This window comes from Camelus ferus, chromosome 14 (assembly GCF_009834535.1).
Source record: "Camelus ferus isolate YT-003-E chromosome 14, BCGSAC_Cfer_1.0, whole genome shotgun sequence".
Lineage (NCBI taxonomy): Eukaryota > Metazoa > Chordata > Mammalia > Artiodactyla > Camelidae > Camelus > Camelus ferus.
In genome coordinates this window covers 32,058,849-32,082,210 of record NC_045709.1, presented here as the reverse complement: position 1 = coordinate 32,082,210, position 23,362 = coordinate 32,058,849, and the positions used below count along the sequence as shown (strand labels likewise).

Sequence of the window (23,362 nt, the reverse complement as noted above, 5' to 3'; positions counted from 1 at the left end):
CACTGAAGTTGAATAAATGAATCCTAGTGGAATTTAGGCCTGATAGCAAATACAGATTTCTAAAATTAAAATCCTCTTTATCAGGAATTGATTCGTTTTTAGCTAAAGCAGGGGGAGAGGTTGAACTTAGTAACAACAGAGAAGGAGGGGATTTTAGAGACCACCTGATTCGGATAACTGCGTGGCCATCTGCGGACGGCTTGCTGACTCGTGCTGTTCGCCCTTTAATTCTGATTTATTCACTTATTTTCCACAGCTAAATTTTCTCCTCTCACATCTTTGTTAACATTCTGTTGATTCATTGTTTTTAAGGAAATATGCAGATTATATTTGAATACATTATTTTATTCTTGATATATTATCTCCCAAAGTAGGCATTATTAAAACCATTTTGGGTCCATTTTAAATCTGATGGGGTGACATGTTGCTTCTCGCCTTCCCTCTGCAGAAGTCACAGTGTGCTCCTGTTCTTCTGAGGTGTCCGCCAAGTTTGTTCTTCACGCCGTACAGCTTGTGAAGCAGAGAGCGTATCGAAGTCATGAATTCTATAAGTTTTGTTCCCTTCCAGAAAAAGGAACTCTGACTGAAGCTTTTCCTGTCTTAGTAAGTTTTAAGGGACAGTCTGAAATCCTAAAAGCGTTTCCTTTCGTTTTTGGTGTGGGCTCAGACTAAGTATTTGAATTTGATTTTATGGTTTGTATTCAGAGCACCTTGGGACGATTTTGTTAGAGCCAATGATGTAGGAAGGCGGCTGCTCATTAGGATACTAGAGACCAGGTCGGAGGTGAATAGTAATCTCTTTTTAACGCTTGAATGATTAGTCAAAGAAAAGTGTTGGTCTGCTGGCTTCTGACGCCTCTCAGGGTGAGGGGTTTCCTCATCGAACAGTAGATTATTTCCATATGGAAGTCTTTTCTATGTTTTGTACTTAAGTTATTCTATTAATGCCCTGTTGGTAAGCACCTGAGGTGAATTTGCTTGATGGTGAAACCGCCGCCCCTTTCTGCCAGGTTACCGCGGACGCGCCAGGTCTCCATGCCTGTCTGTAGTGCTAGAAACGGAGACTAGGCCTGCCTTCTAGAAGGTGAACGTCCTGACGTTCTTTCTTAAACTTCCCACCTAGTGTTTTCAGTTAGATACATGGTCTTATAATTTGAAGGAGAATGAAAAAAGGAATTTTCACATTTATAATTTATTTTTCTTTGCAGGGTGGGAAAGCTATTGAGTTTTGCATTGCCCGTTGGTGGGCAAGTCTTAGTGATGTCAACATTGATTACACCATTTCCTTCCATGGGATAGTATGCACTGCTCCTCAGTTAAACATTGTAAGTTGCACATCTCCCTCATTTTTAATGTCAATTATTTGTGTTATTGTGAAATAATTTCAATATTGGATTTAAATTTTAATGGGGAAATTACCTGTGCTTCTGAAAATAACAATAGTCTTTGTCCATGGGTGTTTATAAACTTTACATTTGACACATTTATTTTAGGTTCAGGTATAGTTTTAAAATGCAGTTTATTTTCAATAAAGTTTGAGAAATTAATTTGATAAATGTCCTTTGTAGCATGCATCAGAGGGAATCAACCGTTTTGATGTTCAGTCCTCCTTGAAGTATGAGGACCTGGCCCCCTGCATAACTCTGAAGAGCTGGGTCCAGACACTACGGTATTGTTAAATGTTTCAGGGCTGCAAACGTTGGATATTGATGTGGTTGGGGGCACGGGGGGGGGGTCTCTTCACTCTTTGGAAAGGGGGGGTCTTTTATTTCAGTCATGTGAATACTGGAGATGAAAGTTCAGTCTGTGACCCTCCAGCCCAGCAAAGGGTCTGGCAGGTTATGGCAGGTCTCTGAGAGGCAGCCCGGCAGCAGCTTCCAGCCTTAAAAGACACGTATGGAGAACCCGTGGTGCGGCCCCTGGCGGGACCCATCCTGTGACGAGTGCAGGGACGTCTGCCGTCAAAACCTGTCCTTCAGCACTGTTAGGCATTGTCGCCCAGTGCTGGGATCTGATTATGTTCAGAACTGTTAGTTAACAATTGAAAATGTTTTCATCATGAAAAGATTACCTTTGTAATACTACAGAATTTTAATTATTGCTGAGGTTCAGTCAATAAAGAGTTATGTAAGTTAGTGATTAAACTATTATAAGATACACTGAAAAGGACAGTGTTTAGGAATGCTCATTTGTCTCTTGTCATGAAATGTTACAGCTTTTGTTGCTTATGGTTTTGTCTCGTTTAAATCAGCTCTTGAATCAACTCAGTTTTGTGCAATTGTCTGATTACAGCCCACTGAGTGCAAAAACAAAACCTTTAGGATCAAGAGATGTTTTGCCAAATAATCGTCAACTTTATGAGATGATCCTGACCTATAACTTTCACCAAGTGAGTGTTTGTATAATGAAGTATACCCTTACAGTGAACTTGTGTGTTTCATGGATCATAAAATTAAAGCCAGAAGGACAGTGTATATTCAGTGTGTGTATACTCACTTACACCTGACATAGAATCAAGTAGCTAACGCTGGTTAGCTTAGCAGTATTCTTTGGAAGATTGTGTTTTACGACGATCTAAGCACCTTTCAGGTCTGAAGTCACAGATTTTAATTTAGTGGTGACCTGGCCTGTGAGCCTTTTGTAGTCACTGATAGCTGTTCTCAGACACCCATCCAATACTACCTGTCCGCTGGTTCCATGTCTCGTCAAAGCCAGATTACAGCAGGGGACCGACCCGATTGCTCTCCATGAAGCAGATGTTGGCTCAGTGAGACGTCAGAGTAGCTCCTGGGTCAAATGAGTGGTGGAGACAGTTGAGAGGAACATAAATGTCTGATGGAAGAGTGTACGTAGGATCTGTGGGAGTTAGCAAGGCTCTTACTGAAGCGTAACACGAACCTGGTTTTAATGTTGGGGAGATGATTGATTTCAGTGAATTGTCAGATTTCAATTTTATAAAGAAATTTCAATTAATTAGATGTCCTGATTTATCGCCTTATTAACGAATACAAATAGCCAGGTTTGTGTCTCTTAAACCTTGTAAAAGAGAAGTGCCTTTTTGTTAGTCCCCGAATCCTGGATGTTCTGCATTAATTAAAATTGGTTACCACAAGAAAATATTTTTAATACTTTTAATGTAAAAGTCTCAGCAGTAACAATGTTACAGATCTATATTAGAAAACATACAAACCATGTGCAGTAATTTATCCTTATTTTTTTATAGCCCAAGAGTGGGGAAGTAACTCCAAGCTGCCCACTGCTTTGTGAACTGTTATATGAGTCAGAATTTGACAGCCAGCTGTGGATTATATTTGACCAGAACAAAAGACAGATGGGCTCCGGTGATGCCTATCCTCATCAGGTACGAGGTCGGCAGGGATTTTTAGAATTCACAGAAGCTGCTTCCTGAACCGATGAGTCCCGGAGCCTCGTTAGGGAAGCATTTGTGGTCTTTCAGCCCCGCTGTGGCCTTGCATCTAGTGCTTTGCCACACAGCTGGCAGCTCAGCTGTCTGGCAGAGCAGACTGACAACTTCTCAGCCATGCAGTCCGCCTGAATCAGGCTTTGGGGTAGAGGGGGGCCCGGGGGACACTCGCTCGCAGACGCTGGCCCACAGGGCTTTTTATTTTTAGAATTTCTCCTTCCTGGCCCATGCTTGCCCCCATCTGAAGGTTGAACGCAAATCATCTGGGATATGTGAGCACCTTGAAATGATCCCTGGACTGAGTTGGGTAAAGTGCCAAGTGCCTTCAGTTTATTAGAACTTTGAAATACATGTCCTCTTGGACTGTTGGGTAGTGAGCACTTCATTACCAAGCAGTGTGCCTGGCACTGTTGTGTTGAAGTGAAACTAGAAAATCGTGGCCTTTCTCAGTCTTGAGCAGATACTGATTTAGCTGAGAGTCTCGGAGGAGCCTGTAGGGTGGGCAGACGAGGGCCTGGGAGCCAGAGCTGTCTTCCGCTCCCTTGTCCTCTTCTCTGTATGTGACCTGGGACAGGTTGCTTGACGTCCCTGGTCCTGCTTGCTCGCCTGCACAGTCGGGGCTTTGTGTATCTGTGAGTGGCCCTATTCCTCGCGTACTGTAAGTGGTATTTCTTACTGTTTATCCCCGTACTGCCATCTTCATTTACATGGCTAAACTTTATTTTTCCCAAATGTTGTTTTTCTTTTTCAGTATTCTTTGAAACTGGAGAAAGGAGATTATACAATTCGGCTACAGATTCGTCATGAGCAAATCAGTGATTTGGAACGTCTTAAAGATCTTCCATTTATTGTTTCTCATAGGTTGTCTAATACCTTGAGCTTAGACATTCATGAAAACCATAGCCTTGCACTTCTAGGAAAGAAGAAATCCAGTAACTTGACGTTACCACCCAAATACAACCAGCCGTTCTTTGTTACTTCCTTACCCGATGACAAGTAAGTGGGAACATCGTTTACACTCAGTGTCTGTCCTGGACTCTGTCCTCTTGAAGTGCTGGTTTATTATATTAGGCTAAGTTTATGGTATGTTGTCATTTACCATCTTAGATTAAGGTTGTTTCTCCCTTTGATTTTTGAAATCTTGGCTGTGGGAATTATTTCAGAATGCGGTTGTTTTGTTGTTCTTCCCCATAATTATCCTTGTGAAACTTTCTCGTTTGTTCCTTTTCTCCTCTGTTGAATCTTCTTATTAGAATACCTAAAGGGGCAGGACCTGGATGCTACCTTGCAGGATCCTTAACGTTGTCAAAGACTGAACTTGGAAAGAAAGCTGTAAGTATTTGCTTTTTTTACACTGAAATTACCTATTCCAAAATTTTCATTTCTTTAGAAATGGAAATTAACTCCACATGTCACAATGGGTGAAAGAGATCTCCCTGGGAAAAAAAAATTAATGGCTTTTTCCCAAGTTACTAATGAAGGTCAGCTAATATTTGGTTGTATTTTTATATATTTTGTATTCCTTTTCCCAAGCCTAAATACTTGGGCCTTGAAACTGTGCTAACTTACACAGCTAATATACTTGAACTTCCTGTGAAACCTTGTAGATCCAAATCAAACTTGGCTTAAGTGAAAGGGATGTTTAAAATTAAAGAATTCATAGAATTTTAACCAATGTAATAGTGTGGGCATAGGAATAAATCAGATCTTCTTAGGTTACGTCTAAAAATTACTGGAAAACAGTATTTTTCACTTGTGCAGATCTTTTTCTTATTGGAATTTTGTGTGATCGTGTAGTTAATTGTAAGATACTTCTGGTGTTGTGTTTTACAGTTTCAAAATTGTGCTTTTTGTTAAAAACATGTTTCTGGTTGTTATATTTTAGCAATAAATGTTATAATTTGATAGTACCTGTTTTAGTTTTTTCATCTGTTTTTATTACAAATTTACTGTGAGAAGAGTGTTTATATAGATCTGTCACCCTTTGTCATAGTGTCATTTTAGCTCAATGCCAGTAAAAGTTGTTGTTCTTACAGTTTTGCATTTCTCTTTAGCATTAGTTCTTAGAAAGCAGACTGCCACCTAGTTCTGGAATCTGTAAATGCTATTATCAAAATGAATAGGTCTCAGCCATCTTAACAAGGATACGCATTTCTTACCACTACTGAACCGAGGATTGTTTATTCGCTCTCATAGAAGCATCATCATTTAGGACTTTTACGCTGAAGAAGTTGTTTGCCGTGACATTTCTTGAGTCTCATTTTAGTCCATACAATTTATCTAAATGACTTCAGTATAATTTACAATTACTTAAGTGTAATGTGAAGTGAATCAGTAGTTACTGACGTTGGAATTGATAGATGCATGGATCTCAGAAGTCCTAGTGGTCCTTTTAAGTAGATTGCATTTTCCGCTGTGGGAAGTATCACTGGGGCTTCAGCAATGAGGCTTCTCATCCAGGTAACTCTTCCCAAGTGTCCACGGCCTTGTGATGAGTGAGACGGAAGAGCGTTGTTCTCAGAAGTATGCTTTTAGCATTTCAGAGACACTTACTACTTTCCAGCTGCATTCTTTCAGAGGCAGGTGTAAAATTACATTATAATCTTGGAATTAACCATAGTTACTACTTGGCAGAGTAGGTTTCCTTGAGAGAGAGTGAAAACTAAAGCTGTAGGATTAACTATAATTCCCAGCACATTGTTCATTTAACCTTACCTCAGTGGTTTTGTGTTTCTCACGGTTTTGGCAGTCGGGAAGGTGACTTTCCATTTTACTTAGTTACCCAGGGCGTTTTCTAAGAGTGCACGGGCATGTGATTGTTGTGACGTCCTTGAAAATCTGACTCTGTGGACCATCAGCTAAATTTAATGTTTTCAAAACTGTTCTGATAACTAATAAATTTTGCTCTACAAATTTTTGAAATAAAAAGTTAAGAAACATTTACCCTTAGGAATTAGGTATTTGAGTGCATTTTTGTTAAGAAAATGAAAGTGGCAGTATGGCTTTCTTTAGAAGCCTGCCATTTTGATCATTGACCTGACCCTTCTAAGTACTGTGACACATGCAGGTGAAACGGAAACTGGAAGAGAATTAGACAGAGGTGGTAACTCCATCCTGTGTAGATTACGCACCTTTTCTTACAGAATGTCGTTCTAACTCCCAGGGGCAGTCTGCAGCAAAACGACAAGGAAAATTTAAAAAGGTACTGATTGTCAGTTCTTTAAAAAGATGTTTTAAAGCCTTCTTTGCTTATTAGTTAAACTTCTTTTTCTCTCACTATTATAAACCTTTTTAAAAAAAATACCTATCCCTTAGTTTCCTTTCTTTCAGTTTTGCAGTGTAGTGCTTTTAGCTTATTGGTGTTGACATAACTGCTTTCTTAAAGTATTTTTATTCTACCATGAACTGCTTGAAGACCTCTGGTGTATGTGTGTATAGAGAAAATTTTAATGCTATTCATTTTTTACTATAGACATGACCAAGTAATTATATTTGAAATTTTGCATATCTAAAATCCTATAGAGAGATGAATGTGATTTTTTTTTCAGCTATGTAGGACAAAAGAGTTATTTTAAAATTAAAAATTTCTGAAATCAGATGATTTGATTAATAAAATATTATTAAAATATTTAAAGTGAAGTTTATTTCCTGCTCTTGCAGCTTCTTAGTTCTGGAAGGGCAGGGACAAACAGAGCCATGGACATAGCCACAGCACAAGTGAGGACTGTTGACCAAGGTTAAGCTTACACCAAGAGCATGAGCAGATTTTAAGACCATAACTAGTAAGTGATCTGCTCAACTTCCCTGCAGCTTATCAGACAATCTCTGATTGACTGCTAGAGCTGAATTTAATTTGAAAAATTCTCCTTCAAGTCTACTGTAGAGAAAGGGATACATATTCATTGAGCCTCCTGGTGAGGACCCGCTGACACTCAGCATCGAAGTGATGTCTCTCGCTCAGTCAGGAAGCACTGCAGGTGTTCCTGTGTGAACTATTAGTGTTTTAAGATATAAACAAAAGATAACTGTTTCTTAATTCATCATGGTGTGAAACGGGATCACCATTTTGTCATAGATATAATGTCTTTATTAAAATTACTTCTGAAATTCTATATTATTATGTAATGGTAAACACTGTTCAAACAAAATACACCGCTGGGAATTGTCTTCCCAGATACAGAAATAGCTGCTTCTGTGTAGACCAGTATTTCTCAACTGAGCATCTTGACTCATTTGAAGGTCATGTATATTTATTTAATGAAACATAACCAGCGTTAAAACAAAAACAGAATAAAACAAAATGTTAGTTCATCAAACTCATAAAACTAATTTCATTTTCTGTATAGATTGTCTTTGAGTCATTGTAAAAGTAGCTTGAAAGCCACTGCTGTAGAGTGAGGAGCAGGCATCCCAGGAGCCCACGGGAAGGGAGGTGCACGTCACAACGGCAAAGCCGGGGTGTTCCTTCCTGCCATAGATGGCGGTTGATGTGTCGGGAGTTTCGGTGAATTTTGTTTGGATGAGGTTTTGTAAGATAGGAGACTCTCGCATGAATAGGAACGTTATTCTAGATGGTTACGAAGCTTTGTGTTAGAGAGCTGGGCTTCTCCAGTCTTCTCTTCCCAATTCTCCCGTGTCTTCAGTGCAAGTGCACGTGAAGCTCTTACTTAAAAATAATCATTATTATAATCTTATAGTCACACTGATGTATACATACTTACACACACACACATCCATATATAATTTATTGCCTGAACAAAATGACTAGCTTTCGCACATAATCCTCAGTGGATTTATCCTCTGGGTTTCAGTAACTTTTGACTTGAAAATACATTGTTACCCTTTTTTAAGTTCATTGTCATATGAAAGAATCTAGTTATTTTAGCATCATAAATAGCATTCAAATATGGTTAACTTTTAAAATAGCTATTTTAGTTTGTGTAGAGGTATTAACATTTTGAATTTACAGTCTTCAATAATTTAAGTGCTAAAGGTATTATAATTTTTGAACCAAAACTTAATTGATGGTATGTTATATTGCTCAAAGAATAATTATTGGTTTGGCAGGTAGGTTTGCTTTTTCTAAATAATATCGTTCAGTTCAAACACTGTTGAAATTTGAATAGCTGGCATAATTTTTCTCTTAAATATGCTTACTGTTAAAGTATGCTATAGAGAATTTATATATAATATTTATGCTTTGAATATTCTTGACTGTTTTTTAAAATCATAATCAAGATCATTTCTATTAAACTGACCCTATGCTAAGCTGTTGAGAAGTGAGTTGTAAAAATACTAACAAATAGAACAGATGACCATGATGAAATAAAATAAATGAAAAAAAGCTCCATTTTTCTTTTGGTTGGGGATTAAAACAACCATGTTCATAATTTTTAGTAATAAAAAACTGTACTTGTCCTGAAATGCTTTGTAGGATTATAATATTTATAATTACTGATTTACTATATTTAGTATGTAAAATGCTGACTATAAAACCTTGGGTTTTTTCCTCCTGAGGTGATTCCTCGTAAACTCCCTGTCTCTTCTGTTCTTTTGTTGACAGTTTACGGTTGCTATTGTATGTGGTTTCTCTCTGTAGATCTTTGTGAGAGTTCTGATTTAGGTTTAATGGATCGTTCATTTTAAATTCTATTTGCTCTTTTTACTAAAACGTCTTAGCAAACACCTTACCCCTGAGCGTCAGAGGAGGAATTGCCTCACAACAGAGACTTCCCCCCCTGAAGTTTGTCCCCCTCCCTAATCAGGCGAGGAGGAGGGGAAACCAGGGTAGACGCACATTAGGTTAGGCTGCACAGAGACTGCCCAGTGTCCTCCTCCGTGGCACCTGCCCTTGAGCATCCCAGCATGCAGGGTGGGAAATAGGCATGATCACAAAGGGAGTAGGACTCTATTAACAGAGAGTCAACACTGGAGCCTTTTTATACCTTTAATTCTTAGGTATGTTGTCTCTGCCAAACAGGTGACACTGAAGTGATCTTTTTCCCTAAGAACTTGGTGGTAAATGATCAACCCAGATGTTGCAGACACTTTAAGTGGCTTATGCCCAGGGCGGTGCCCACCTTGGGGAGTGAAGCTCAAGGAGAGAAGGGTGGGTGGCAGGGACCTGAAGGAGCTGCCCAGCAAAGCCTGCTTCCTTTTCCCAGGCTCACGCTTCATAGAAGACGTTCGCTTGCAGGCTGTAGCTCCCCGACCTCTGAGGGAGCGGCGCCGAAATGGCCAAAAATGGATTTCTGTGCTTCTTACCCACCAGTGCTATTCTCTGCTTGAAATGAGTCGTACTGAAATAATAGTTACTGTTTTATATTAGAACTCATTTTACTATTTAGTTATATCCCCAAATAAGGTTTGATTTTGAAAATTGTTAACATGGACATACTTATGTAGTAATTACACCTCGAAATCCTATTTTGGGGAAGGTGGGGTCATACTCTTTTTTTGACTCTTGAAAAGTTTTTTCAGAAATTACTGTGAGTAGAGCCTTAAAAATCTTAGTAGCGTAATTTGTCCCAGTTTTAGAAACTGTAAATTAAAATAAATAAAATAATTTAGCAGCATTTTTAATATAAACCTAAAGACAAAATTTGAGAAATCAACTTAATAATGATTAAATTAAGGACACCCAGTTATTGTGTCGGAAACGATCTAGCAAGTATAACAAGTGAGTTCTTTTCCCAGATAGTGCATTACTTTTCGTACATAGAGACTTACTGCTAATAAAATAGATGCCATTACACTTGCTCTCTTCAAAGCAAAACTGCTCGGAAGAGCCATCTATACTCGGTTCCTTCCGATTCCCTCGGCGTCCCCTCTTGCTGGCCTTCACCCCGCCCCCCATGCAGCCGGTGACCGGCCGCCCTGCGCAGTCAGCTTGGACGCTCACTCCCCTCTCCACGGACACCACCTGCGGCCGCTCTGCCTGCCCCTGCTGCCTTTCCCCCCGGGGCTGCTGCCGCCGGGGCCTCCCGCGCGCGGCAGGCCCTGGACCATCCCCGGGCTGGCTCTCCCCTCCCCCACCCTTGGAGTCCTTCCCCTCCTCGTCTTAAACACTGTCAGCAAGCACGGCTGCTCCTACCGTCCCGGGCCGCCTCAGGTGCATTTCTTCCTTCCCTTCTTCCTGCGGTCTGGTCGGCAGCTCCCGGCAGAGCCCGGGCGCCGAGGCTGGCTTCCTGACCCTTCCTGACGCGTCTGGCTCTTTTCCCACTTGGCCCTCCATCATCCACTCTCCAAATAGTATCAAGAGTCATTAAAAACAACCCAAAATCTGTAACCATACAGGGTCCAGAGTTACTAAGCAAAAAGCAGAAATCTTTAACCCAGTCACTGCCTGGCATACAGCTCTTTCCGTTGCGCTTAGGATACAATCTGGTCTGTCGGTCGGTCGGTCGGTCGGTCGGTTGGTACCGCGCTCGGCCAGCCGCGCTTGCCCCGCTGCCGCTGCGGGTTTCCCCGCACGAACACCTCTGCCTGCCGCGCAGCGGCTCAGGGTTTGCACTGCTCCCCTCGGCCCTTCAGATCCTTCCGCTCCTCGTTTTGGTCCTTCGGGTTCATTGCACGCAGTTCATTCGTTTAGGTCCTTGAGGCCCCGTTAGACCGGACGTCCCCTTCTTAGAGTGTTTCCGTGACCCCTTTGCACGGGGTCCCCCACCTAACCCACCAGTCACACTCCACCCCGTTTTCTGTTTTCTTCATATCACTTGTCGTTACCTGAAGTCATTTATGTCCTTACCTGCTTGCTGGCTCTCTTCCCCTGCCAGCATGCATCACCCCGGAGGGCGAAGGGCTCGTCTGCCTTGTCCCTCACCTCTTAGGAGCGATCACCTTGCGCATCGCAAGGGCTCAGTAAGTCCTGATTGTTGAATGAGGAAAGAAAATTCTCCTTAAATTTACTTGGAAAAGAGGATCTTCTCTTTTTTTAATTCTAACTTATTTCCTCTCCTCGGAAATAGAAAGCTCAATAACTTTTGTAGTCTGTCAAGTAAAACTATGAATACCAAATACACTCAAGCGGAGAAAAGTTTATTCTTATTTCCTTATATTTTAAAGGAGATATTTAGAGGCATTAGTTTTAAAGTTTGGGGGGAAATTACTTTGCAGTTTACTGGAGTTTCAACTGTGTCGTGGCCCTTAGAATCTGAGATTCAGTGTAGTACAATTCAAGTGTGGCCCATGTCAGGTGATATTCGACTGTTGAAGATTTTGAAGTAAGTAAAATTAAACATGTTAATTTAAGACTCTCTCCACATTCATTTTTCACAGGATGTAATCCCCGTTCATTACTACCTAATCTCTCCACCAACAAAAACTAAGAATGGTAGCAAAGACAAAGAAAAAGATTCAGAAAAAGAGAAAGATTTAAAAGAAGAGTTTACTGAAGCATTACGAGATCTTAAAATTCAATGGATGACAAAGTAAGTTTTTAATGGATTTTAATCCTGTTTACTTTTATTTTCCCAGTTATAACAGTATTGTGCGTATATGCGCTGGCTGTGTCAGAAATGTTAACAGTGGCTAGTAGGATTACAAGTGCTTTTAAATTTTCTTGTAATTGTACTTATTTCTTCATTCCCTTTTGTGATAAGAATTTTTTGAATTTTATTTTAATCCTTATTCTGATTTGCTTTTGGAAGAGAATTTTATTGGAAGATACAAAGAAGAAATTAAAAATCACTTTTTGCCCCCTCTCCAAAGATAATCATTGTCCTATTATTGTTTGTCTGTATATTTGTATGTGTAGCGAGTGAGTGATACTGTGTCCTGGTTTTCCAGTTACTATTTGATTATGAGCATTTCCTGTGTCATTTGCTAGTCCTTTAACACACCATTTTTAATGACTATGTGGTGATTCTATGGATGAAATATAACCTATTTAAATACTCCATTTGACACATACATTTTTAGCTTTTCTCTCTAATGCTGTGATGGGCATTTTGATACATACAGTATTTTTTTTAACTTTTCCATCAGATAGCATCTTAAAGATGTAATTATTGAATCAAAAATACTAATTTAAAAAATCATCTTGATATATTTTGCCAGATTGCTTTCTAGAGCAAATGAGCAATTTACAGTCCATCCAGTGGAACACAACAGAGCCTTTCACTCCCTGTACCTTTGCCAACAGTGAGCCATGTAATTAAAAATAAAGTCTTGCTACCAAAGGGTGCAAGAATAAAAGGCCATTGTTGCAGTCTTAAATTGCATTTCTTTGGTTATTATTAAATTTGAGCTTTTTTTTTTAATATTTTCATTTCATTCTTTGGCTTCTATCAACTGAATATGTTCTTACCTATTTTTCTATTGAGACATCAGATTTCTCTTTTAACTTTTTAACATAAAAGATACTAATGCTTTTGTAAAATCTTATTTTAATCTTTATTCTGTACGTGTCACAGATTCTTCCCCCGGCTTATTCTTTGACTTTAGCCTGCTTTTTGCATAGTGGAAATTTATTCTATGCAGGCAGTTCGATTGCTTTTTCCGTTTGTGTTTTGCAGTATTTTTTTAGCACAGATTTTCTTTGGGAGTCCTCATTCACTGGATGTGTACCCGTCCTTACAGTCAGGTCTTGAAGAGAAGAGACATCATCATATTGTGAAAATAACTCCCAAGGACTAAACCCTCATAGCATCAGTCACATTTAGACCTACCTTTCTTTCCACTTAAAACTAGGCTGTCTTCCTGGCTGATTGTAGAGCATCATCAACATTTGCAGATACAGTGTAAACTTTAAAAGTGAAATGTGGACATTGCTTCTGTCATGAAATGTGAGGAGTCCCATGAACCTGCTGCCCAGAAAACTGGTGAAAACCCTTTTGAAAAAAAACCTTTTTAAACCTCTGGAAATGATCCTAAGGGCATACAGCAGATGAAGAAACATCTATTAGGAATGTCTGCAGACATTTCCTTAAGAAAATGAAGCCTCTGGTGTTTGAGGCAAGGTCACAGTCTTCTGCCCACTCCCACTCAGTTTGCAGACCTCCCCTTCCTCTGGACAGGCTGCTGCCAGGACCACAGGTGCCCCCTCCCAAGGCTCCCACCTTCCTGGGCAGAATTGGCCAAGAGGTGGGGGCTCTCCCCTGCTCAGCCCCTGCTAGGGCAGAGGGTCTGCTGGGGTGGGCACTGCTGGGGACACGAGGCCCGACCCCCATCCCTATGTGGTCTCTTGCCAGGCAAGGCAAACCAAGGCCGCCTGGAGCTGCCACTCCGCCCTCCTCATGACCAGGAAGAGCTCACGGTGCACGCAGCTTCCCCAGCTGGGAATGTGGAACATCCGTCTCTGCACTCATTCAAAACTTCAGATTTTTCAAAAAAGTGTAACTGTTCCTTCTTTGTAGATCTGAGACATTTCTAGGTCTTTTCATCTTTCTGTCTTCAAATGTTTTTCTCCACTTTTTATAAATCTAGTTATAACTGGTACGTAGCAAAGCTGCTGATACGGATTTTTATCTGACTATCTTGTTGGACTCATAATTGAAATAATTTTCAGTTTGTTTTTTTCTGTTTTCTAGGTAAGCAGATTTATACTACCTGCAAATAAATGCAATCTTTGTCAATAATTATATTTCAGATTAATGCCTTAGGTTATTGACTGGAACTTTGAAACAATGCTAAGTAATAGGAGAGACAGAAATTATTTTCTTTCTAAAAGAAATGAAATAATGAATGTTTCTCTCTTCTCATATACCTAGGCTGGATTCTAGTGACATTTATAATGAACTGAAAGAAACATATCCTAATTATCTTCCTCTGTACGTTGCACGACTTCATCAGTTGGATGCTGAAAAGGTTAGGCCTGTTCGTTTTTCATGAGTGTCTTATTTTGTTTGCAGTATTAGATAAGGTTTGCATTTTGACTAAAGGTGCAACCTTACATGTCTTCTCTTCTTGCCGACTAAAAACATATTTCCTCAAATCTAATGTTCTGTTGAGCACTTTTCATTATGCTGACTGCAGGACTTGGCCATTACTATGAGTTGAGTTGAGGATTCTCGCTTACACGTTTGGCTGGTGGGAGGAGGAGTAGATACGACACCCTAAGGATTATTTTTCTGACCTTAACCTAAAGAGCCAGGAGCGGAAGGCAGTGGTACTGGCCTGCTGGAAATCTAAGCACCTTTGCGTTAACTTTGTTAACTTTGTTTCTGATTTTTAAGAGTTGGCTGTGATTCCCAGCTGTCTTCACATGGACCAGCTCTCACTGATAATCATGGCAGTAGAAACCATAATCAGTTAAAAGTTATCGAGGGTCGAGAGTGAACTCGAAGGCATTGAGAGAAACACCACGAACACCCTGGTGTCTGGACAGACTCTTGGTTTTATTCCTGTGTATGCTCATCTTTGTGATTTCAGTAACACATTAGAAAGAATCTATTTGATCAGCTCTGCTTTTTTTTACTTCTGTTTTCATGTGTGGGACTGAGGTCACGTGGCTGATCATGTCTCAAAACTCTTTTCTTAAGATACTCAGAAAAAGAGCTGCCTTTGTGGAGAACACTTGATGTTTCTGTGAAGCTTGTATTTGTTTACTCTGTTTAGCGCCAGTGGGGAACGTCGGGTATTTTCCCATCTGAGCTCAGGTTTTCCAGAGACGCTGACGATCACAGTGATCGCAGTGGGAGACTGGCGCAGAGCCCCGGGGCTCGCAGACCACCTGCCCTCCCCGCTGCGGGGGCGGTAGTTCCCCTGGTCCAGACGGCCTAAGTGAAATGCGTTAGGGTTCTCATTGATATGTCCAGTTTTTTCTTATGTCTTTTTTTTTCCTCCCCAGGAACGAATGAAAAGACTTAATGAAATCGTTGAAGCTGCAAATGCTGTTATTTCTCATATAGATCAGACGGCCCTAGCAGTTTATATTGCAATGAAGACCGACCCCAGACCTGATGCAGCTACTATAAAAAAGTACCTAACCAGTAAATAATCTTTCTTGCATCTCATTTCTTAGTTACTTTTTTTAATTATTGAAAATACCCTTCTTTTCTGGTATTTGTTATATCCTTATAATTGGAGTTACCAATTTTTGGTTACTCCATCCTTAGGTATTTTGTAATCATTTTCTCCAGTCATTTAAGACTAAGCAAAAGAAAAGTCATTTGCTGTCTCCACCATGTGGTGGAGAATGTGGTCGTGGTGGAGAGATTTGAGTGACCTTGATCAGGACCAATGAAATTTGATTTGGGGGTGTTTGAGAAAAACTATATGGAGCTTTACTGAGAATGATGTAAAAAAAAATGGACAAGACACTCTCAACTCTTAGAAAACATATACTCTAATGCAGAAGGTGAGATTTCTAGGTAGAATGTGATTAAGAGTTCTAACAAGGATTTTAAATTGTGGAAGCCTATGGAAAGGAGAGCAGACTTTCCTTTAAGAGGAGAAAGCCTCGTGGATTAACTGGTATCTAACCTGAGCAGATCGATTCTAAGGTAGAAGAGGGTAGGGCAGGAATATTCCAGATATGTGGGATTTAGGTCATCGGAGCGGAGAATGGTGAAATAGGAGTCTCACAGGCAATTTAATCTAGGACTGGTGGTCCAGCACACTTGTCCCCCCCCAGTGCGGCCTCTGGATTCTGCATCCTTCGGCCCTTCCCTGGGACCAGTCAGTCAGGACGGCCACGGATGATGGAATGTGCCAGGCTCACCTTGCCTGTTCAGTTCTGTTCCAGGGCCCCAGTTCTCCCTCACAAAATGGGGACAGAGATTTGTCTGGCTCCTGGGGTCACTGTGAAGCATAAATGAAGTACTGCCAAGACCTTCCAGGTGCTGCCGGGCATCTAAGAGGTGGGGGGTGACGGGGGCCTCAGTCAGTGAAAAGCTGTAGAGCAGCCCCAGACCCATCCATCCGTCTGTGCGTAAGTCCAAAGCGACGGAGCAGCCCCAGAAACATTTCCACCAAAACAGAATGGAAGTTGGCTCTTTTAAGCTTCAAAACTCTGCGGATAAACTCTTAGGCGTCTTTTAGGCCTAATCTCATCTACGTTGCAGGTGTGTTAAGGTGGGTAATTTAGGTCATAGCAAGTTGTTGGGTTGTTTTGGTTGTTTTTTGTTTTTTGTTCTCATTTTAATTGCCTTTTGGCGTCAGTGTCTAATTGGTGTTGACTGTAGAGTCCCAGAGGATTTTACACGTGGCACGTGTCACTCAGGGTCCTTCAGAGTCATTGTTAGTGCGAGACAATTTGTTCTTCCCGTGTCTGAGGGCCTCATGGTCATTTTCTCAGCACTTTTAATCCTCATCCTCATGCATATCTGACAGAGGTTGGACATGATGCCTCAAGTAAGCAAGCATTCTAGACAACACTGTTCCTGGAGTGTAGGTTGTTACTGTATTACACTCAGCAGTGATTTATTGAGTGTGTTCTGTGCCAGGCATATTTCTGAGCACATGGAATACATCAGAAAACAAAGATGCCTGCCCTGGAGCAAGGCTGGGGACCAAGGCGATTAAGACCAGAGATTCTGGGGCCAGCGCTGAGCCTAGAATCCTGGATGTACTGCTGTCTAACTATAGGACCTTGAACAAACTGCCTTATCTCTTTGTGCCTCAGTTTCCTCCTTTGCAAAATAGGGGTAATTGATGGTCTCTTACTCATAGAGTTATTTTGTGTATAAGTGAGTTAATATGTTAAAATGCTAAAACAGTTGCTGACATTTTCAGAATAAGCATTGTATTTGTTGGCTGATTTTATTTATCATGTATTTATACATGAAAGTTTGTGACTCCACAGAGACAAATATGTAATGATTGGTATTCATAAGAGATCTAAACACTTAGAAGGTACTGTTCTGAGAATGACTTAGCCGACAGGATTTAGAATGGAACAGCCTTTCCTGTGTGGTTTATGGCAGGCTGTTTAACCAAGTACAGCAACCCTGGCTCGTTCGGTCTGTGTGTCACCACGGCTCATTTGATGTGCCGCACAGATGCCCGTACACGGCTACACGGAGTCTCTGCGTTGTGAATCTCAGGCGAAGAATGCATGAGTTTAATTTCGGATAAGCTGTGCTCTTAAAGAAATGTAACTCACTGTGGACTGTGCTTTGGTTTGGTGTACAGTGACATGGACAAACAGAAGTCGACGCTCGTAGACGCCCTTTGTAGGAAGGGCTGCGCCCTGGCCGACCATCTTCTCCAGGCCCAGGAGCTGGACGGGGCCGTGTCCAGTGATGCAGAGGGAAGAGAGGACGAGGGAGAAAGTGCTCTAGATTCTCTGGCAGAGACTTTTTGGGAAACGACAAAATGGACTGACCTTTATGACAATAAGGTACCATTTGTGCGTCTTGTTCTGGCCCAGTTCTGGGGGGGGTCCTTCGCAGGCCTGTCTTGTGGCCGCTGCCTGCTGTTGGGTATTCTGGCTGATGGGCAGAGGGGAAGAGGGTAAACAGAGAGGCTGAGCTGGGCCCTGGGGAAGACGCTGTGTTTATTAGCTCTGTCTTCCTGGCTTGAAAACCACTTCACTGTTGTGTTATCTGTCTGTAGGGTGGCCGCTTAGCCACGCTAGCTTGGCTAAGTAGAGTCTATGTAGTGGTCTCCTGTTAAGCCATTTACGTATAAGCTGAAATTAAGAAGCGTCTAGAAGCTGTCTTTTTGCCTGCCCACATCTGGCTGTGGGCTGGTTTGTCGGGGATGGAGGTGGGGCACTGCAGGTAATTTAGATGTTAATTTTCTCAAAACTCTTCAGCTTCTAAATAATTATCATCTTGATTTGCAATTGATAGTTTTTAAAACCCAGTTTATAGAAAAAGTAACATTAATGTGATGAACTTTTTGAATGTTGATTATAAAAACATTTTAAGTCCCCTTTAGCTCCCTCCTGTGATTCTTACAGTAGAGATTATGTAAGCACAGGCTTTGGCAGTCTTCCTTTCTTCTGGACACACGGGAAAATATGAAATCAGTGCAGTTCTGCTCACCCAGCTCAAACTGTTGGTTTTTTTTTTTTTAGTAGACAGATGCTTGTTTTCAGGGTAAACTATGGTAATTCTTAGTAAAAACCCCTGAAAGTAGGAGGAGATTCTTCCTGTCAGCTTGAGAGTTTTCCACCACAGTGCAATAGTGCTTTTGTAGAAGGAACTCAGTTATGCTCCAGAAACTGAAGGGACCTGCACCAGAGGTTAAGGATTTGGATCTGAAATCAGACCCCTGGGACTTCAGTCCTGCCTCAGCCACGTTTATCCGTGTGACCTTAGGCTGGGGACTGGATTCTGGTGCGGGCTAGTGACACTACCTGCCACAGGCTTTTATGACAGTGTATTGAGCACGTGAATGGACATCAGCAGTATTGGCTGTTGGTACTAACAGCTATCGCATGTCCGCCACGTGCCACACACGGTGCCTGCTGCTTTGCTGCTGGAGGAGGCTGAGTCAGAACCCGGTCCAACAGCGAGGCAATAAGCATTTGATGAGCATCACAGTAAAGTTGCTATAAATAATTTTATTCTTGCCACAGTTCTGCTGTATTAGAGGGCATGCAGTTCATCACCTGCTGTTTACCACGTCTGTAGTGTTAGAGCAGGCAGATGTGAGGGGAGAGAGAGGGGCATGGAAACCACACATCTTGTGAACAACGGGGGTCCTTGGGCAGGCGGAGAAAAGCAGGAACCTCCCGGCTGATAGGAAATCACATATTTGGGGGTGACAGATGTCCTGGAGGCAAAGAAAGGTCGGAAAAGGTGGGAATCTCTAGCGTCCGAATATGAACTTTTGCTCATTATGCCCTCATTACAATAAAATTAGCCTTGCAGATTAGAAGTGCCCATCATGCACCGACGCTGTGACACTTCCGATCAAGACTAAATCAGGACAAATATCCCTCTGCCCCTCGGGAAGGTGGAGCTGGGGTGGAAATCAGGGAATACGACCCCAAACCCTTCCCTCTCCAATGAATATTCCGCGCATTCATTTTTTACACCCTGTCTAGCGGGCTTGCCAAGGAAACTCAGGGCAGCACTCGCCTGAGTCTGCCCGCTCTCCCCTTGAAAACATCCTTAATAAATCCTCACTTTCCTTTCCTGTCCTCTGTGTCTCATCTCTGAATTCTTTCTGCCACAAGACAAGAAGCTGCTCTCCATTAACAGTAGCAACAACTGTTAAACACTGTGCTTGGCTCTAGAACACAAACAAATGTGACAGGATTCCTTTCTCTGAGGATGTTCTCCACGTCCTAAAGTGCAGACTAAAAATACAAATAAATGATTATAAGTGTACCTGACAGATCAATAATTAAAGGACCCAGACTCATACAAAAGGAAGCAGATGAAAGTAATAACATGTGTATATAATTTGATACTTTATTTTTTTATTTCTGTCCTCTTTTGCAACTTTGGTAATTTATGGTGGCTCTCTAGTTTTGTATTTCTATCCTAGTTTGCATTTTTATAATCAGTTACGTTGGCTTTCTTTTACATAAAGAGGTGTTTTGGTGTGGATTCCAGCAGCTAGTGATTTATCATCATAATCTTCTTGCCCTGAATAAATTATTTGTTCTGTGGAACACCCAGCTTTTTTAAAGACATTAATTGTTCTTTTTTCAAGTTTTTAAAATTTACTTGCTGTAACATGTTTATTTGAAAAGTTACACTTCTGTTAAAACCTTGATTCTTTCATTATGAATGCAATATGCCTTAAAAGGTAAATATTTTGTAGGTAAGCTGTATCTTGTTTTACATTGTAGGTTTTGACATTTGCATACAAGCATGCATTAGTAAATAAAATGTATGGGAGAGGCCTTAAATTTGCAACTAAACTTGTGGAAGAAAAACCAACAAAAGAAAACTGGAAAAATTGTATTCAAGTAAGTGATATTTAAATTGTCACTGTTGAGTGTCATTTCAATATCGTATAGTGACAGGACAGCCAGAGAGCCTTAGGGTAGTGATACAGCAGTACCAACTTCAGCATGACTGGTTATTGGTCTAATTAACGTAATGTGAATAAATCCGTGAGAGATAGTCAATAAGCTATTTATAAATTTTTGAAACATTTTTTACACCTGTCCAGAAAACCTATATTTAGCCTCACGTGTTTTCAACATAGGCAAAATGCATTACAAGTTTTGTAGAGTTAGAAGACAGATTTCCCTTATGAAGGAAATGAATAATTCCTTCTAAACACATGTTGGCTCAGTTCTAAAAATGGGTGAACTTTTAAGAGTTTATATTTGATTTTATTCTTCATTTGAAATGATAGGTCATTTGTTATTTTACCATGTATAGTGTTATATGCAAGGAAGTTCTATGGTTGAGCTCTGCACAAATTAAATGTCAAGTGTAAAAATTTACTGAATTCCGCAGAAATTGTCTTAGCCTGGCCTTTGTACGTGCATAATTGATTTTACCTGAAAGACGTATGGAGGTTGGGGTAGGGCTACAGGTAATCTTTACTCTTAGACCTTTCCTGTGTATCTTCCCCAGTCAGTTCAAATTGTAAGATGTTTTAAATTAGCTTCTTCAGGTCTTTGAGAGAGCTCTTTCTGGAACTGGTTGTTAATGTCTTCTCATCACATAGACCATAAACCGTGAGCTCTTCTGTTTGTGAAGCCAGTGGTCCACCCAGATGCTCACATCAGGGGTGCTTCATGCCGTATCTTCCCACCACTCTGCTCCCCTGAGGTCTGTTCCCACACAGCAGCCCAAAAAAAATGGCTTTAGGCTCCTGCTGGTGAAGCTCCGTCACATTCGAGCCACATCCAGATCCCTCCCCGTGGCCTAGAAGGTGTGATCTGGCTCCTACCTCAGCCACGTTCACGTCCCACTTGCACACACGCACCCTGCCGCTGCCACGCCAGCCTCCTCTCCGCTTGGCGCACGGCCAACGCCCCTGCCCCCGGAGGACCCCCTACTCCAGCCACTGGGGAAGCCCCTGCCCAGATTTCTGCAGAGTAGGCTGCTTGTCATCCGGATTCCAGCTTCACTGTCCCCTCCTCAGAGAGCCCTTTCTTGACCATCTCTCTTCCCAGTCTGTGTCACAGCAAGTTTCATTTTTACTCTGTCCCTGATATATTTCTTAATTATTTACTTATTTATTCATCTCTGCATTAGCTTATTTACTATTTGGCTTTCCTGACTAGAGTGTGAGTTTCCTGAAAATGGGAAGTGAGCGTGTTCAGTGCTGTTTTCCTAGTGCTGAGAACAGAGTTTGCCTACAGTAGGCGCTCAGGAAACACGAATGAAAGGAAACTAGGTTGGCAGGAAAGGAAGGAGCAGGTTAAGTCAAGTCGGTAGGAACAAAGGGAGACGGAGAGGAAGGAAAGCAGGCGAAGTGGGCAGGGGCGATGATAATCTCCAGGGTAGGCTGGTTGGTAGGAGAGTTGGTTAGTCAGTGGTCAGGAAGATTGGTTGGCAGGAAGGAAGGTCGGTGGGTGGGTTGATGTTGGGTTGGATGGAAGGAAAGTTCTATGTGCAACTACTTCTTTATTACTGAATATTTAATACAGAACTTACCCTAAATACTGAGCTTGAAAAACCTGTTCTTTCATATTTGTGTGTGTTTTATTATAGCTGATGAAGCTACTTGGATGGACTCACTGTGCATCTTTTACTGAAAACTGGCTCCCCATCATGTATCCTCCTGATTATTGTGTATTCTAAAATCGGAACCAAGACTTCAGATTTTAAAAAAGTTTTATAGTGAATGGATATAAAACCAAATTTGTGGCATTTTTAGTCTAATGCATGTTTTCATCTGCTATCAAATATTGATTATTAAAATGATGTGTATTTATCAGAGAATTTGCTGGCGTGTGGCTTGGTACATGTAAACCTAGACCTCTGACATCATGGTGTTTTCGCAACGCCTCACCGTACTGGTGGCGAGCTGTGCCCTGACTGCCAGCACCAAGGGCTTCCAGTTGGGTTGCAGCTGTTATATGCATGAGATTTTGAACAGTAACTTTTAACTGCAGACCTATAAAATTCTATTTTTTATTTTATAAATGAACAGGGTTTTAACATGCTCGACTTTAATTTTTTTCAATTGTATGAAGGCCTTAAAAAAAGCTACATTAAGCGTAGCTAAAATTATTTATTGGACTAAAAAGTAACAGAACTTCATTTCCAGGTTTTTTGGGGTTTTTTTGTTTTTTGGTTTTTTTTGGCAAATGGTTCACATTCAATTAAGGGAAAGAAATAAACCCGGCACAAATAAACGCGTGGCAAATGCTGGAGCTTATGCTTCAATCAGTCTTCATCTTGGAGTCATTTCAGGCCAATCATTTTTTAACATCCTCGTGACGTACAGAGCATCAAAATGAACTAACAGTACATGTATAAGTGCCAGACAGCTTGAATCTGGATCAGGTATTGTAAAGATACACATACGGTATGTTTATTAAAGTTGAAATAATGTAAACACGTGAATAAATGTGCAAAACCAAGATTGCAGGACACCATATGCACTCTGAACTTTAATTTTTTTATAAATAATAAAAGTGAATATTGAAGCTTCTTAAAGTTGGTCTTAATTTTTCATAAATGATTTGGGGTTGGAACAGAAATAATATATTAAATCCATAGACAAAAAATTCAACATGAAGTAATTTATAATGTTTCTTACAGGCTTATGATTATTTGACTATATTTCCAATTCTTATGTGCTTTAGTGTATGTTTGACTTTTTATCTTTCTGGCTGCTGCACTTGCTTCCCTCATCCTTCCTCCATCAAATAAACAGACGTACATAGACGGTATTAAAAGGCCTCTACTCACAGCCAATGATGTTTGTGTGTGTGTGGTTTTTAAATCTTGTTCCTTTAGAAGTTCCTACTGGAAAAGGCCTCCCAGTGATCTGGTCTTAGTCATTCATAATTGTGTTTGAATAATTGACTCCATCTGATGAAAACATTAGATCCTCTATGAAAAAAGATGCAAATATGCATGCAGACATTTTGCACAGTTCCTGAGCTGCCCAGAGTCCATCTATGAA

General features: G+C 40.9%; 1 protein-coding gene across 5 annotated transcripts in view; it reads left to right on the top strand.

The window, feature by feature from the left end:
* The window catches only part of TPP2 (tripeptidyl peptidase 2), a 59,080-nt gene extending 35,934 nt beyond the window's left edge, over positions 1-23,146 (top strand). For 3 of the 5 annotated variants that reach the window (XM_032496703.1, XM_032496700.1, XM_032496705.1), the window contains 14 exons: positions 449-603; positions 1,209-1,325; positions 1,569-1,669; positions 2,293-2,389; positions 3,224-3,361; positions 4,176-4,420; positions 4,678-4,756; positions 6,588-6,626; positions 11,702-11,853; positions 14,134-14,230; positions 15,213-15,343; positions 17,498-17,705; positions 20,115-20,234; positions 21,940-23,146. In XM_032496703.1, coding sequence (XP_032352594.1) covers positions 449-603; positions 1,209-1,325; positions 1,569-1,669; positions 2,293-2,389; positions 3,224-3,361; positions 4,176-4,420; positions 4,678-4,756; positions 6,588-6,626; positions 11,702-11,853; positions 14,134-14,230; positions 15,213-15,343; positions 17,498-17,705; positions 20,115-20,234; positions 21,940-22,029 — 1,769 coding nt within the window. In that variant the 3' untranslated portion in view covers positions 22,030-23,146. Of the gene's footprint in view, positions 1-448; positions 604-1,208; positions 1,326-1,568; positions 1,670-2,292; positions 2,390-3,223; positions 3,362-4,175; positions 4,421-4,677; positions 4,757-6,587; positions 6,627-11,701; positions 11,854-14,133; positions 14,231-15,212; positions 15,355-17,497; positions 17,706-20,114; positions 20,235-21,939 lie in introns of those variants that run through there. The other 2 variants (XM_032496702.1, XM_032496704.1) reach the window with 2 other exon arrangements.
* Positions 23,147-23,362: the final 216 nt, after the last annotated feature.